This window comes from Punica granatum, chromosome 2, assembly GCF_007655135.1.
Source record: "Punica granatum isolate Tunisia-2019 chromosome 2, ASM765513v2, whole genome shotgun sequence".
NCBI lineage: Eukaryota > Viridiplantae > Streptophyta > Magnoliopsida > Myrtales > Lythraceae > Punica > Punica granatum.
This window is the reverse complement of record NC_045128.1, coordinates 36,144,758-36,161,999: the sequence shown is the minus strand read 5'-3', so window position 1 is coordinate 36,161,999 and position 17,242 is coordinate 36,144,758. Positions and strand designations below refer to the sequence as shown.

The window sequence follows — 17,242 nt, the reverse complement described above, 5'->3', positions numbered from 1 at the left end:
TTCTCGAAATACAACCAATAAGTTCTCGCCTATCATCATTTTTCAGGAACGGGGAAAATTCAAAATCCATCTAGCTAGCCAATGATGCATTTGGTGTTTCATTTTAAAATTATTATTTTTTAATTATTTTAAATTTTTGGAGGAAATGGAGCTAGCCAACTAAATTTAATTATGGGTTTCTTCCTCTCTGGTCGCCGGGGAGCTAGCGGCACTTGGCATCTATATTAAACAACACCAAGAACAGGGCCATACCGTGCCTCAGGGACATTGAGTCAGCTGCGGACGCCTTCACCGACTGCATCTTATTTACATTTTGTGAAACCCGACATTATGGATACACATGCCTATACGAGTTTTTGTATGTCCAGTTAAATCTCTTACGATCGTGAACAGTTTAAATATATTCTTACTGAATCACTTTGTCACTCATATTTTTAACTCATGAAGCATTCAAAATACCATAAAGACTTTATTCTAATAAATATAGACAATATATGAATAATAGAATAAATTTCATTGCCATAAAAGGAATTATCCAAAATACATAAATCGGCTCCAGGACATATCACTGACACCGATATCAATTAATCGCAGGAAGAAATCAGATCTGTGGAGGGTTCGGAAAGTGGCAGTTGGTCATCTTTCACCAGGATAAGAATATGGCTTAGTTCATCACTCTCTCCCACCTACCACAGCAAAGGTATCATTAATGTCGAGAGACTAAGACGGTGAAAGATGCATGTGTGTTTGTCTACCTTTTCTAGGATTACACTATCCACGTTATTAACTTGTGACATGTACTCAGATTAAAGATAGTCTAGGAGGAGGGAAACGTCACGGATTATATACTCAAAGAAGTGGCTTCTTTTTTTCCTGAAGATTGGTGAAGCTCCAAGAAGAAGCCAAAACTCTGGGGCAGGCCAAAGACCGAGCCGATCAGTCGTCTGCTCATCAATCATTATTCGAGCATCTTATATAATAAACGCCAGCACCCCACGAAATAGTGATGCAGTGTACACACAAACAAACCTGTCACAACCTGTTGATTCCGCAGATTACCAAAACTATGACCTTCAATCCCTATTGATTCTTTGAATTCCTAGGAAATTAGCATCCAACTCAAATCGAATCCGAGAATGGGCAAATAGCACGAAAGCTCTGAACTTTATTGAATGATGCGGCAGAAGACGTGAAAAATTGGTATCTCGAGAAAAACAGTTTCTGACAACCTTGTTTCGAGAAAAACGATCTCCGGAGCACAACTCACAGCCTTTGGCTGTGAAAGACGAGATTTAGACCGAATTCTATCATTTAGGGTCTCAAACAGGCATTTTTATATTATTTAGACATTTTTGTAATTTTAGGAAAAGTTTATGTCTTTCGTATAATTTAGGCGTTTTAATTCCTTTTTAAGCTTTGTAAAGCCCTAGGGTTAAGACAGTTGTTGTTTTGAATAAAATTTCGAGAGAATATTTCTCAATTTTCCCAAATTCGTCATTGATTGAATTAGCAAATTTGATGCCTATTCCCTGGTATTCGAAGAATCAATAAGGATTGAAGGTCGTACTTCCGGTATTCTGCGTAATCAACAGTTCTGTGACATGTTTTGTGCGTGAAGCTGCATCAGTTGGTCAAAGCCAGGTTTGTTCTTGGATCAGTGATGCCATCTCGAAGAGCGATTAATCAACGTCGTGCTGCGGAGGAGGACGAATTGGATTGGAGGATCGAGCAGATCATGGATACCCGGCTAGGGGTGGCGTTGGAGCGTAGGCTGGACGTGGTTGTGGATGGCCTAGTCGAGAGGATGGGAGCGCTAATGGAGGCCCGACAGGAGGTCAACCCGAGGCACGGCCGAGTCCCTAATCCGACTGCGGACTTGGAGGATGATGAGTATGATTCATATTCTGAAGGGGAAGAGACTGAGTATGCTGGAATGGATTGTAGGAGAGATCGGTTGCCGACCGCAAAAATAGACCAGAAACGATGGGAGACGGGCCTTAGGAATACTATTCCCGAATTTCAAGGGGACTTGCAGTCGGAGGAGTTTCTAGATTGGCTAGCAACGGTGGACGAGGATTCGTCTGATGACTTAGTTTTTGTAGCGGGAGGCGATGGAGAGCCCGAGTTCGATGAGGAGGAAGAGATTGTGACAGGAGATGAGGTGCCCAATCTGGCGTGGCTGAAGAAAGGAGATGAAGAGGAATTAGATTATATTATAAGATAGGGGTGGAAGGAGCTATTTCCTGATGAAAATGATGAAGCTAGAAAATCCCATCAAATACACTACGATGAGGCTGCTATAGATCGACTAGTTGACCGGGACCATGCACGCCCGGAAGAAACAAAAGTTGATGATGACGAGGATGAGAGTTTTTTGAAGGCTTTCAAGGAGGCTAATTTTGAACATATTGACGAAGTTGAGGCCGCAGCCGAAGAAGAAGCACAGAAGGCAGCTGAGGAGAGCAAATCTACCCCAGCCAATACAAATAGAACAAGTTATTGGGAAGAGTTGTTGAAAGAAGATACGAAGAGCATAAAACTGAGGAGTTTAATGCTCTAGATAAAGGAAAGAGGAGCCGAAAACAGATGGTCTCTGTCGAAGATGACGACCTCACTGGCCTTGAAGACGTGAGTTCAAACAATGAGGACGATGACTATGAGGCTGAGTTATCTGATGGTAAAGCTGCTGCACCTGGTCCTCAACCTGGAAAGAGGCCTTACAGGAAGAGAGCTTGAGTTGAAAGTGGAGAGCCGCCCCCTCTGATGGAAGGCGAAGGACGATCCTTCCGAGTACTAGGCTTTAATCAGAATCAGAGGGCAGCCTTTGTACAAATTCTGATGAGATTTGAGGTTGAGGATTATGACTGGAAGGAGTTTGTTCCTCGCCTAAAGCATAAGACCTATGAAGAAATAAGAAATTATGGGGTATTCTTGTTGACCCACATCTCAGAGGATTTGACCGACTCCCCTAACTTCTTAGATGTTGTGCCAAAAGAAGGCCTCAGAATTCAGGACGTTCTTGTCCGAATTGCAACCCTAATGCTGATTAGGGATAAAGTGAAGTGGGCAACAGAGAATACCCAGGTCCCACTTTTCACTAAGGACATAGTGTTCCGCCACTTGAGACTGAAGTGTGGCAGATGATGGAAGGATGAACACGACAAAATATTGCTTTGTGTTGTGCTAAAACATGAGGAGAATGATGAGGGTGATAGTTCAGACGATATGAAACATCTGATTCCTTACGCAGGTGATAGCTCAGATGATGACGATTCGAGGACGAATTCTCTCCGCCCAGGGGAGAATGATACGGCAGAAGACGTGACAAATCGGTACCTTGAGAAAGACAGGTTCTAACAACCCTGTTTTGAGGGAAACGGTTTCCGGAGCACAACTCACAGCCTTTGGCTGTGAAAAGATGAGATTTAGACCGAATTCTATCATTTAGGGTCTCAAACGGGCATTTTTATATTATTTGAGCATTTTTGTAATTTTAGAAAAAATTTATGTTTTTCGTGTAATTTAGGCGTTTTAATTCCTATTTAAGTTTTGTAAAACCCTAGGGTTAAGACAATTGTTGTTTTGAATAAAATTTCGAGAAAATATTTTCTCTAATTTTCCAAATTCGGCATTGATTGAATCAATGAATTTGATACATATTCCTTGGTATTCGAAGAATCAATAGGGATTGAAGGTCGTAGTTCCGGTATTTTGCGGAATCAACGGTTCTGTGATAGGTTCTGTACGTATATGTTGCGTCGAACAGCCAGCACATGGATTTTAGTTTTTTGTGGAACCCGACATTATGGATACACATGCATATAAGAGTATGTATATGTACATAACCGGGCTATATAGTTTGGGAGAAGACCTCTTAACCCACAAGGCCCTTAATCAATTTTTCCTTCAGCCCATAAGTTACACGGCCCCTTGCATCGAATATAATATGTTTTTGGTCAAATTGGGGGCTGATTTTGCTGAGCTGATCGGGATAGAAGAGAGAGAGAGAGAGAGATTGGAGACCACTGGAGGAAGAGCGGGTCAGGGTGGTAGAAAGAAGAAAAGGTTGGAGGAAGATGGGAGCAAAACCTGACAGCTAGTTGACTCACGTGTGAGGAACAAGTGAGATGAAATGAAAGGCGGTGGAAATGGGGGAAGAATTTGGGGCATGTGGAACCCATGCCTCCATCCTTTTTTTATTTTTTTTTGCTTCAGCAATAAATATATATATATAAATAAATAAGTATGTCAGTGTAGGTGTATGTATGCTATTTGACATTAAAAAAAAACAAAATATATCAGATCTCACAGCATAGGTGGTCCAGCAAGTGGTAGCTTGACACCAGATACATGTCCTTTGTATGTGCAGACTGCAGTCTCGTAATTTGGAGCTCATACTTCAAGCCTCATATATCTCCCTCTCCCTCTATACATCCATCCAAATGGCTTCTCTCCTCAATCTGATGAACCAAGACTCATCGAGGTTAAGTCTAAGGAGAAGTGAACCGAGTTCATGCCTTGAAATCGAGAGCTTTCCAGAAGCCCAAAGAAAAGAATATCCAGGGCATGACGATCATGATCTGAATATTAGGAATGGGGTGTACATAACATGGGAGGACCTGTGGGTGACGGTGCCAAATGTAGGGGGCGCGAGTGATAAGCCTATACTTCAAGGGCTGACGGGCTATGCCCGACCTGGTGAGCTCTTGGCCATCATGGGTCCTTCCGGTTGTGGGAAAACCACTCTTCTTGATGCTTTGGCAGGTATATAAATGCATACAAAAGATATTTGTACATGTTGTGTTGTAGGTCATGACGTAAATTGTAAGTTGTTTCATTCGACTCTATATATATCGAGTAGAATCCAAATCCATAAAAGGAAGCCTCTCATAACCCCGTAGCAGTCTATAACTGGAGTATAAAGTCACAGATTTAACTTGCACTTGTCACAATGGATTTCCAGTTGATACTACTCCACCACTGTGGCTTAACAAAGTAAGTTGATTTTTTCAAAAGGAGAAACAATAAATTGCTTGTCTTTCTTCCCTATTCAAGCTCAATCTTCAGTTTAATATTGCCTTCATAATCCTAATTAAGTTGGGGATCTACTGCGCAGGAAGATTAAGCATGAAGATAAACAAGACGGGAGATATCCTCATCAATGGCCAAAAGCAGGCTTTGGCATACGGAACTTCGGTGAGAAAATATTTGGCGATATAAAATTCACTAATTAACAATTATTAAAGGGAAAGAAACTAGTTATTTTTGCTGATCATTACCATGAGACTTTTCCGTAAAACACCGATCATTCATTATAGTTATTTTCTGGTCCCTTGATCTCATTGTCTTCACTTCTCTGATGGTAAATCTGCAATATGCCCAGGCCTATGTGACACAGGATGAGACACTAGTCACAACCCTGACTGTGCGAGAAGCAATTCATTATTCGGCACAGCTCCAGCTCCCGGCGTCCATGTCCAATGCAGAGAAGAGAGAGAGGGCCGATGGCACCATCCGAGAAATGGGGCTAAAAGACGCCATGGACACCATAATTGGCAGCTCGTGGGGTCCTGTAGGTAGAAATCCGGTGACAGATTTTCTTAGAGGCATCAATAATTTGATGATAAAGGTGCTTCATTTGAAATTATTGGAGAAAAAGTGGTGATGGGAGAAAGGACAATTTGTCCTACACCGGCTGGGAAAAGAAAATTGGGACTCTTAATATAAGATAAGGACTCAGTAAATTATTGATTTAAGTTTTTGGATTACATATAGGCTCAATTACGAATTAGACTCATTTTATTTGAAAATTTATCCAATTGGTATCAGAACCCATGGTTACAATCCTGGGCGTGTAGGGCGCCTTCGTGTCGTGAAGTGCACATAACGTGCGCGTATGCGGGTGTCCATGTGACCCTTAGGTTCGAGTGTAAGCGAAACGTGCGCCTCGAGCAGGCACCCGTTGTGTCCGATGTCGGGACTTCGAAGTGAGGGTAGGTGTGATTAAGTCGTGTGGTCCCGTCGATTGGTTTAGGTCACGTGGCTTGTGTAAGACGACACGACACCACGTGAGGGCGGGATGTTGGAGAAAAAGTGGTGATGGGAGAAAGGACAATTTGGCCCGCGCCAGCTGGGAAAAGAAAATTGGGGTTCTTAATATAAGATAAAGGCCCAGTAACCCATTGGATTACATATGTGCTTAACTACGAATTAGATTCATTTTATTTGAAAATTTATCCAACAAAATTTATCCAACGATCCATCTAGCTAAAGGCTATAAGTTTGGAACGTGAACGGAAGAGACGTCCTTCTTTTCATTAATCTTTCATTTACAGGTAAGGGATTAAGCAGCGGGCAAAAGCGAAGAGTCAGCATTTGCTTAGAAATCTTGACCCATCCGAAGCTGTTGTTCCTCGACGAGTCGACCAGTGGACTAGACAGTGCAGCCTCGTATTATGTCATGAAAAGGATTGCAGCCTTGAATCACAAGAGTGATGGAATCAGAAGGACGATCATTGCTTCCATTCATCAGCCTAGCACTGAAGTTTTCCAACTCTTTGATTACCTCTGCCTTCTGTCCTGTGGTAAAGCCATTTACTTCGGTCCAGCATCTTCAGCAAACGAGGTGATTATTTTGCACCTGGAGATCGGCGAAATTGAATTCTGCTAGAATTTCTACTGCATCCTCCTTTTGCGAAAACTGAACTTCCCTCTACAGCTGGTACCGTTTTCAAGATTAACCAGATATTATGTTGCATCAACCCTGCTCATGGCTTGGTAGATCAATCTAGTTCCACCATAGATCTGTCGACCAGATCCAATCTACCACACTGTCAGACAACCATAGTAGTCGGTTCCTAGTTTAGATGGGGTCAACCCAACTGGCATGGTTCGGTTTTGAAAGATATATGTCGTATAATCCATTCATTTCCTTTTTCTAGCTAGCATGTGAATTCACATATCTCAGCTATATAGTCGACATTCTTGTCTTAAGATATCTCAAACTTCTCATGACATCTTGCTTAAATGTTTGGTATCCACAGTTTTTCGCTTCTGCTGGGTTCCCTTGTCCGATTCTTCAGAATCCATCCGACCATTTCCTCAAAACCATAAATAAGGATTTTGCAATGGTAAGACACCAACAACAGAGCTTTTCTTATATATGCTTGAATTCAAAAAATGGATATAACTTTACCATTTTTTACTTAATTAGGATGTCGAAGAGGGTCTAGAAGTGTCCGTGGAGGAAGCTATTGAGACCCTCAGAAGATTGTACAGGTCATCTCCGTACTACCTGGAAGTTGTCCGCCAAGTTGCCGAGATTTGTAAGCAGGTAATTGACATAAAGGTTAATGAAACTAAACCTTATTTCTTTCCATGCTTATAGATTAACCTTGTAATTTATTTAACCCCTACCCTGATAAAACAGGGGCACCTTCTGACTATAACTGCCCATCCTACCTCCTCTACATTCTTGAAAGCCCGTCTTTGTCTCAGCTCAGTAGAGACTTTCAATGCCATGTTTCATGAAGAGAAAAGAAAGCCATTCCAATTGCCGGAAATACTAGGCCTAGCACCCGCTCCAGTAGAAATTTCTCGATTTCAAAATGTATTGAAGCCTGGAGTATTAAGAAAAGTGGGGATGTTGGATTTCCATTCGTGAGCCTAATTCACGGATAATAATGACAAAGTTTTGATCCTTGCATCGATTCGTCCATGAACACGTTTTGATTCATTGATTAGGGTGCTAAGGGTCATGGAAGACTAAAAGTGGAGGAGCAAGGGAGCAAGGCAAGCTTCTTAACTCAGTGTTCTGTCTTGACAAGGAGATCTTCGGTGAACATGTACAGGGACAAAGGCTACTACATGTTTCGCGGGGTCATCTACCTCGCGATAGCTCTGAGCATGGGCACCCAATATTATAAAGTTGGATTTGCTTATGAGTCGATTCAGGTCTGCCCTCTTCATTATAGATATGATTAATCTCTGTAATCAATATATTGCTTAATCGATATTGTTTCTGAAAATATTGATAGGCAAGAGGATCGTTGATCATGTTCATATCTGCATTCTTAAATTACATGGCAGTTGGTGGTTTCCCTTCTTTTGTGGAGGACATGAAGGTACGTAGTGTAGTGTACGCTTTCGTATTCGCTTGATCAATCAAAGTCGTCCCTTCGCAAATGCTTGGATTTCACCCTAATTCTTCAATCATCGGTTAGTTTGGTGTTACGATTGTCATGCCTACCTTGTTCGAACTGTTCTCGTTGGACTCAGGTGTATATCGGAGAGCGATTGAACGGACACTACAGAACCAGTGCATTCGTCGTGGCCAATGCAATCTCTTCCATTCCATACATTTTGTTTCTTTCAGTTGTTTCAGGAACGATAATATACTACCTCACCGGGATGCATGAGGGCATCGGATGCTTTCTGTACTTTCTTTGGCTGCTGTTTACCAGCATGATGGCGGTCGAGGGCATGATGATGGTTATTGCCAGCATTGTCCCGAACTTCTTGATGGGTATCATTGCTGCAACCGGAGTCCAAGGCCTGATGATTTTGGGAGCTGGCATCTATAGATTGCCAAAGGACATCCCGAAACCACTCTGGAAGTATCCGATATACTACATCGCCCTCCATAGGTATGCCTACCAGGGGTTATGCAAGAACGAGTTTGAGGGTCTAGAATTTCAGATCCAACTCGATGGCGCAGGGCAACACATGGTAGGCGGCAAGCAGATTCTACAAGATTACTTCCAGATTGAGAGTTATTCGAAGTGGGTAGATCTGTGGGTACTGCTGGGAATGCTTGTTTTTTACAGGCTCTTGTTCTTTGCAATAATCAAGTTGAACGAAATTGTAAAGCTCAAAATGGCTGCTCTTATGGCAGGGACACCAAAGCAAGCTACTCAAGTTATGGAGAGTCCTGCAGCCTAATGTTTTTTCGATTGCAAAGAGATCATAATCTGTGATGGAGAGTCTTGCAGCCTAATTTGATTCCAGTAAGCTGAATGATAAGTTAATATCCATAACTGGACTTAATTGTAATTCTATTTTTTAGTTGCATTAAGATCTTTTATACACTCATCGACATGCTTCTAGAAAGGCTTATATCAGCATAATTCTAGAGCGATTTTGACAAAAAATCATATATTTTCTCAACGGATTTTTCCTGGGGCACCTACATTCTCGAGCCGGGGTCTGATCATGCGTGCTTACTCTACCATATATATATACGTTGTATATCATGGGAAGGATTGATGTGATATGAGAAATTGAATTCGCTGTAGTAGGAAAGGGCATTAATTCCTTTCATTATATTTTCAGTCATTCTCGAAATACAACCAATAAGTTCTCGCCTATCATCATTTTTCAGGAACGGGGTAAATTCAAAATCCATCTAGCTAGCCAATGATGCATTTAGCATTTCATTTTAAAATTATTATTTTTAGTTATTTTTAATTTTTGGAGGAAATGGAGCCGAAGCCCAACTAAATTTAATTATGGGTTTCTTCCTCTCTGGTCGCCGGGGAGCTAGCGGCACTCGGCATCTAATATTAAACAACACCAAGAACAGGGCCATACCGACTGCCGGCACTCGGCATCTAATATTAAATTTGGGAGCTGTCGGCGCCTGCACCGACTGCATCTTATTGACATTTTGTGAAACCCGACATTATGGATACACATGCCTAAACGAGTATTTATATGTCCAGTTAAGTCTCCTACAATCGTGAACAGTTTAAATATATTTTTACCGAACCACTCCATCACTCATATTCTTAACTCTTTAAATTCAAAATACCATTAGGACTTTATTCTAATAAATATAGACAATATATGAATAATAGAATAAATTTTATTACCATAAAAGGAATTATTCAAAATACATAAACCGACTCTAGCACATATCACTAACACCGATATCAATTAATAGCAGGAAGAAATTACATCTCTGGGGGTTTCGGAAAGTGGCAGTTGGTCATCTTTCGCCAGGATAAGAATATGGCTTAGTTCATCACTCTCTCCCACCTACCACAGCAAAGGTATCATTAATGTCGAGAGACTGAGACGGTGGAGGAGGACATCCACGATGCTTGTGTGTTTGTCTACCTTTTCTAGGATTACACTATCCACGTTATTAACTTGTGACATGCACTCAGATTAAAGATAGTCTAGGAGGAGGGAAACGTCACGGATTATATACTCAAAGAAGTGGCTTCTTTTTTCCTGAAGATTGGTGAAGCTCCAAGAAGAAGCCAAAACTCTGGGGCAGGCCGAAGACCGAGCCGATCAGTCGTCTGCTCATCAATCATTATTCGAGCATCTTAAATAATAAACGCCAGCACCCCACGAAACAGCCAGTACATGGATTTTAGTTTTTTCGTGAGACCCGACATAATGGATACACATGCATATACGAGTATTTATATGTACATACGCGGGCTTATTAATTTAGTTTAAGAGAAGACCTCTTAGCCCACAAGGGCCCTTAATCAAATTTTCCTTCAGCCCGTAAGTTCCACCGCCTCTTGCATTGAATATAATATGTTTTGGTCAAATTGGGGGGCTGATTTTGCTGAGCTGATCGGGATAGAAGAGAGAGAGAGAGAGGGCGTAAGAGTGAGACCGAAAGGGAAAGAGCGAGGGGGAGATAGAGCGTGACAGAGAGAGAGAGAGAGAGAGAGAGAGATTGAATATCATTGGTGGAAGAGCGGGTGAGTGTGGAAGAAAGCAGAAAAGGTTCGAGGAAGATGGGAACAAAACCTGACAGCTAGCTAATTGGCTCAGGTGTGAGGAACTAGGGAACCCAATTTAGTCGTGGGCATCTCTATGTACGTGAAATTCCTTTTTTCAAGTTTCTCTCTGTTGTTTGGTTATTAGATTGAAGGAATTTTGGGGGATATTTTAAGAATATAGGAATCTGAGAAAGCAATGATTGAAGGAAACATTGCAAGCTAATTAGAGGGGAGAAATATTTAAAGTGGCAGTAAGTTATCTTTAGGGGAGAAATACTTGCATTAAGGGAATTCCTGTAGGGCATTTGATGCAGCGTACACGCAAGCAACGGTCACAGATCTGCTGATTTCGCATAATACCATAACTACGACCTTCAATCTCCTATTAATTCTTCGAATTCCTAGGAAACCTGTATCAAACTCGAATTGAATCTGAGAATGGGCGAAAGAGCACGGTAGCTCTAAAACTTTATTGATAATCCAAAAAATTGTCTTAGAACAATTGTAATCTGTTGATTCGCGCACGAATGAATCTTCTATAACTCGTTGATTCTACGAATACCAGGAAATAAACATCAAATTCGTTGATTCTATCAATGCCGAATTTGGGAAAATAGAGAAAATATTCCCTCAAAATTTTATTCATTAAAAAAAAAACTACCGTCTTTAGCTCTAGGGCTTACAATGCTTAAATATGCTTAAATGAAATTATAATGAAGAAAACAAAATTATAACGAAGGAAATAAACTATTCCCTAAAATAAATTATTTCCTAAAAATTGCAAAAACGCCCAAATAGTATAAAATTGCTCTTTTTCTAATGCATCATTCTCCCCTGGAGGGAGAGAATTCGCCCTCGAATCGTCATCGTCCGAACTATCACCTTGATCTTCACGAATAGAGAGATTAATACGCTTCTGCTGCTTTCTCACTTGCCACTTGAATGCCTTCTTCTCTTTGCGAACTATTTCTCTTAATTCTTCGTACATAAAATTCCGTACCCCTCTTAGCCAATAAATACTTTCACTGAATCTTTGCTCTCTTGATCGAGTCGCGTGCACTTCGACCAACTTTAGCAACTGAGTAACCTCTGAAATCGGCACCGGAATCATCCATGCCTCTTTATTTGCATTGGAAATTTCTTCATCTAGAATATCCTCAATCTTAGCACAATAATAAAAAAATTTATCACCCCCAATATCCTTTAATACGGATTTGTTGATAACGAACGTTGATTTTCCTTTATCATCAAATACAAATTCTGTAACTTCTTCTTGATCTTCATTTGGATATATATCGAAAACTGGATTTGTTTCATCATATGATATGTCTTCGATCCTCCGATCCAATTTGTCCGCCTCCATAGCACAACGTTGATTAGCCATTCTTCGGGGCGACATCGATGATCCAAGAGCGAACGCGGCTTTGATACCAACTGACGCAGCATACACGCGAGCAACTGTCACAAATCCTTTGATTCCGCAAAATATCGGAACTACGACCTTCAATCTCCTATTGATTCTTCGAATTCCTAGGAAACCGGCATCAAACTCGAATCGAATCCGAGAATGGGCGAAAGAGCTCGGTAGCTCCAAAACTTTATTGATAATCCAAAAAACTGCTTAGAACAATTTTAATTTGTTGATTCACGCACGAATGCCAGAAAACAATATTCTATAATCCGTTGATTCTACGAATACCAGGGAATAGGCATTAAATTCGTTGATTCAATTAATGCCAAATTTAGAAAAATAGAGAAAATATTCTCTCGAAATTTATTCATACAAAAAAATACCGTCTTTAGCTCTAGGACATACAACGCTTAAATAGGCTTAAACGAAATTATAACGAAGGAAACGAAATTATAACAAAGGAAATAAACTATTTCATAAAATAAACTAGTCCCTAAAATAAACTATTCCCTAAAAATTACAAAAACGTCCAAATAACATAAAATTGTAAAAACGCCCAAATAGCATAAAATTGCTCGTTTTCTGCCGCATCAACATCCCTAAGAACGAATCAGTTAAGAGCTGTGATCTTGAATCAAAGGTTGATAATGACAGAAGTCAATGTAAAGATAAGATAAAACTGAGACGCAATGATGATTTTGATAAAAGCGGAAATAAGAATAATTTATCGGTTCATTAAGTAGTTTCTCATGAAACAACTATATCTTTAATCACGAATAAATATCTCAGTTAAAACAATTGTACCGCATAAATTACTAGTGTTCTCTCTGCCTGGCAATGCAGGCGCACCTGATTTCCCGGAGTATGGGCTTGAATTTCTCGGTCAGCTTGAGAACCCCAAAGAAGATGGCTCGATAAATGACAACCATCCCGAAGAGAATGCTGAGGTTGGTCCACTTTGAGTAACCCATTTCGACTTGCCAAACTTCTCTCAGTATCTCTTCTCCGCTAACAAAGCCTTGCCCGATTAAAGGAATGTTCCCAGCCGGAAGCATTAGCCCCCTGAATTCGTTCTTGTACAAACCTTGGTACGCATACTTGTGGAAGGCAATGTAGTATAGAGGGTACCTCCAGAAGATCCTTGGGAGATCATTCGGTAGCCGGAAGAATCCTCCGCTGAGCATCATCAGTCCCTGGAGTGGAATTAGCAGGTTTGTTAAAGAACTGTAACTCATTAAGATTAAAGGAGAAATATGTCTTATGGTAGTAACTACTGGATCAGATTGGCATCGGTCCATCAATGATTGCACCTGAATCCCGGCACCGGCAATGAGACCCATGAGGAAGTTCGGCATCAAACTCGCAATTATCATCATGAGGCTCTCAGCCAGCATCATACAAGCAAACAGGGTCAAGGCAAAGTAGGTGAAATGCCCGATATTATGCTGAAGCCCGGCAAGGAAGTAAGTGATGGCACCGGGAATTAGGGAAATGACAAGTAGGAATGGCACGGATGATAGTGTGTTGCCAAGAATAAAGGCAGCAGATCCGTAATGTCCATTCAATCGTTCCCTCTCGAACACCTATTAAACCGCATATGCAATAAGATGCATATATAGGCAAGTTGAATACAATAAATTAATTACCGAGTGCTAAAAGTCAACGGAAATTTGTAAATCTTCGCCATACCTTCATGTCCTCGACAAAAGAAGGGAAGCCTCCAATTGCCAAGATCGTCAAGAAAGACGCTACAAACATTAGCAGCGATCCTCTCCCCTAAGAGATCAACAAATATTGATTAATCATGCATGTTAATAAGGTCTACGTCTACGTTGAGCATTAATAAAGTATAACTTGACGAATACCTGGATTGAACTATTAGCCGATCCAATGTCATAGAAGACAGTGCCTAAGCCAAAACCCAATGCAATGTATATGACAAGACGCAGCCAGTAGTAGCCCGGGTCACGGTACATGTTCACAAAGGACCTTCTTGTGAGTATGCCACACTGTGTGAAGAAGCCTGCTCGGTTCCCTTTCTCAAGTGCATCTCCTCCCTTCCGCATATGTGTGGCATATAACAAGCATCAACTCGTGATAACTAATAAGAAAACTGGATTTTATTTGTATGATTGTAAGATTATATAATAGACATGAGAACTGGATATTAGATACCGAATTGATGCAGTTTTAACCAGTCCATTAGATTTACGAACCCGTCCTTTTATCTCTGATATTTGTTTTTGAACTTCAGTGTAAAAGTCTGAAGACTTGTATGATCTTACAAGGACTCTAACCACGTCCTCTGTTGAACAAATCTGTCCTCCATCTCTGTGGTCTGTTTCCTGATGATTGCACGAAAATCTTCCATATAATCGAAACACTCGAGCCTTGTATCTATATTAGGTCTAAATTTATGGAACGACCGGGAAAAGAAAGCTGCACCTCGTCAAAATCTGTGTTTATGGTCCAAAGGTAATGATCTGATGGATTCTGATGACTAGGACATGGGAAACCATTCCCTGAGAAGAACTACAAAAGAAAATCGAGGACAATTTTGTAAATAATGAAATAAACCGACTTAAATTATGGATTGGTTAATTTACGATCTTCCCCTTAAATTTCTGGAGTTGTGACAATTTTACCCTACACATGAGTTACCTCTCTTGCTCCAGTTGATGGACCAAAGTATACCATGCTCCCTAGTGAGAGCAGGCACAAGTCCTCGAAGAGCCGGAACACCTCGCCGTTGGGCTGATGTACAGAGGCTATAATCACCATGTTGTTGTGTTTGGCTAGGTCAACGATTCTCTTCATGACATAGTACGAGGCAGCGCTGTCGAGCCCGCTTGTGGGCTCATCGAGGAATAGTAGCCTTGGGCGGGTCAGGATCTCCATGCAGATGCTGACCCTCCTCTTCTGCCCATTGCTGAGGCCCTTCTTGCCCCAACCCCCAATTCGGGTATCAACCGCATCATGCAAGCCCATCTCCTTTATCGTCGCCTCTGCTCTTTCCCTTTTCTCGGAGAGAGGAATAGAGTCAGGGAGTTGGAGCTCGGCCGACCAGTACACGGCTTCTCTGACCGTGAGGGTCCACGTCAGAACATCTTCTTGGGTCACATAGGCCTGAACATATATACACACGCGATAGAAGGCTAGGATTGATTAAGGAACCAAACACACTGCACAAGATATATATAATGTCTTATAACTATAAAGGAGATAGTCACCGATGTGCCGTATGCCAGGGGCTGTTTCCGACCATTGAAGAGGATTTCTCCTGTTTGCCTTGCCTTTGAATTTAGGCGCCCTGCACTCACAGTATGGCATCATGATCATGTATAGTACAACTCATTCTTTAGGGATATTTGGATTTAGTCCAATTAATCTCAGTGTCCAAGTGATTATGGTAGGTTTAAATCTAAAAAAAGTTACCCATGAGAAACTCCAATGAACACAACGTGTATTTTACAATGAAATCTAGCACAATTGCTGGCTTGATATATCCGATTTTTTTGTCACAATTACGTCAAAAAAACAAAAAGAACCACCAAAATCCTAATCAAAATGTAAAATTAACTAAGACGTTCCAGAAAATTTCTAGGATGAATAATTAAGTGTATGCATAATTTCAGTACGTATTCCATATCCAGCTAGAATAAAATATCATTAAGGTGTTCATTTATTTACTCTACTTGATTAAATGCTATATAAACCAATTCCAAATCTTTTCCAAGATAGTATTTTTAAGTACACAAATTCAATTCAAATTCGTTTTTATGCATTTGGTATTTTAAGCACAAAAATTCATTTCAACTTCGTTTCAGGTCATGACCTACAACACAATATGTGCATAAATCTTTTTTATGCGTCCTATATATAAGTACCTGCCAAAGCATCAAGAAGAGTGGTTTTCCCACACCCGGAAGGACCCATGATGGCCAAGAGCTTGCCAGGCCGGGCATGGCCCGTTAGCCCCTGAAGTATAGGCTTATTACTCGAGTCCATTGCATTTGATACCGTCACCCACAGGTCCTCCCATGTTATACACACCCCTTTCCTGATCTCCACATCATGAGCATACCCCGGATATTCTTTTCTTTCGGCTTCTCGAAAGCTCTCAATTTCCAGGCACAAACTCGGATCCCGACTCCTCAGACTGAACCTCCATGAGCTTTGGTTCATTAGAGTGAGGAGAGAAGCCATTTGGATAGATGTATAGAGGAAGAGGGAGGAGGATAGAGATCAGGCTTGAAGTTACGATTTCCGAATTAGGAGGTTACACATATAGAGAGCACATATATCCATTCAACACGATATGTCAATATCTCGATCGTTCGTCTATTGAAACTCTGACAAAAGGTTTCGCTCAATTTAATTTTTTGGTCAAGGTTACCGGCTGCTATAGCTATGCAAGGACGCTACAGTAACGCGTCAGTGAAATTAACAATATAGCTACAAAGATGTATGCAGGCCTGGTTCTTCATTACTCTCCAAAACCTACCACGGCATCAATATCATTAATGTCGAGAGGCAGCTTATTTCAGAGAAGAAGGGCATCATCGTCGAAGCATGTTTATTTGTCTACCTTTCCCGAAACATAAGTAGACTATGTTACCCTGAACATATAAGGACAGACTTGGTAGGAGGACGAAGCATCACGTGATACATACGCAAAGAAGAGGCGCGCATCTTATTCCCGGAGATTGGTGAAGATGAAAAGGAGCTGGTGCAAACCGAAAGAACCGAAGCTTATCATCTCAATTTGGTGCAAACCAATATGGGTTGGTTCAAGCGATTCGGCGCTCATTTCCCTTAAGTAAGGTCTCGAGTTCGAGTTTTGTGACTAGAGAAAATCAACACTGTGAGAGCTTTATTCTTTAATGGGTCGACCCAGTTCGACTAGATTCGTCAGAATCCAATTAGGCTTCTGATACTAGGTTTCACACCGAAAAAAGATTCAAGAGACTTCTTTGGTAGCTGTCCGATATCTGGGGTTGCATATCGGCCCATTCTGGCCTTTGTATAGCGGTAGCGAGTGTGTGCCATGGCGATCAAGGTTGTATTCTGATAGTTCCGGCTTTAGTCT

The 17,242-nt window shown here is 41.1% G+C and overlaps 2 protein-coding genes across 2 annotated transcripts; one reads left to right on the top strand and one right to left on the bottom strand.

Moving 5' to 3' along the window:
• The first annotated feature begins 4,325 nt into the window (after window positions 1–4,325).
• LOC116196994 (ABC transporter G family member 11-like) lies at window positions 4,326–9,090 on the top strand. Its single transcript, XM_031526975.1, has 9 exons — window positions 4,326–4,764; window positions 5,117–5,196; window positions 5,384–5,576; window positions 6,336–6,625; window positions 7,044–7,130; window positions 7,214–7,333; window positions 7,744–7,953; window positions 8,037–8,123; window positions 8,278–9,090. Exons 1-9 carry the CDS (start codon window positions 4,362–4,364, stop codon window positions 8,938–8,940), a joined length of 2,133 nt encoding a protein of 710 aa, XP_031382835.1. The 5' UTR covers window positions 4,326–4,361; the 3' UTR covers window positions 8,941–9,090.
• A 3,743-nt stretch (window positions 9,091–12,833) lies between these two features.
• On the bottom strand, window positions 12,834–16,409 carry LOC116196995 (ABC transporter G family member 11-like). The gene is made up of 9 exons (XM_031526976.1): window positions 16,041–16,409; window positions 15,384–15,463; window positions 14,815–15,279; window positions 14,580–14,685; window positions 14,370–14,482; window positions 14,019–14,210; window positions 13,843–13,929; window positions 13,464–13,736; window positions 12,834–13,346 (listed from the first exon to the last, which is right to left on the bottom strand). Exons 1-9 carry the CDS (start codon window positions 16,357–16,359, stop codon window positions 12,969–12,971), a joined length of 2,013 nt encoding a protein of 670 aa, XP_031382836.1. The 5' UTR covers window positions 16,360–16,409; the 3' UTR covers window positions 12,834–12,968.
• Window positions 16,410–17,242: the final 833 nt, after the last annotated feature.

Bases quoted from the DNA above. Each gene is read 5' to 3' on its own strand.
- LOC116196995 (XM_031526976.1), bottom strand. From the start codon at position 16,359: ATGGCTTCTCTCCTCACTCTAATGAACCAAAGCTCATGGAGGTTCAGT. The intron at 14,686-14,814 runs GTAACTCATGTG...TTTCTTTTGTAG, and splicing joins CATCAACTGGAGCAAGAGAG to TTCTTCTCAGGGAATGGTTT. The intron at 13,347-13,463 runs GTGCAATCATTG...ATTCCACTCCAG, and splicing joins TTGCCGGTGCCGGGATTCAG to GGACTGATGATGCTCAGCGG.
- LOC116196994 (XM_031526975.1), top strand. From the start codon at position 4,362: ATGTGCAGACTGCAGTCTCGTAATTTGGAGCTCATACTTCAAGCCTCA. The intron at 5,577-6,335 runs GTAGAAATCCGG...TTTCATTTACAG, and splicing joins CAGCTCGTGGGGTCCTGTAG to GTAAGGGATTAAGCAGCGGG. The intron at 7,954-8,036 runs GTCTGCCCTCTT...AAATATTGATAG, and splicing joins TTGCTTATGAGTCGATTCAG to GCAAGAGGATCGTTGATCAT.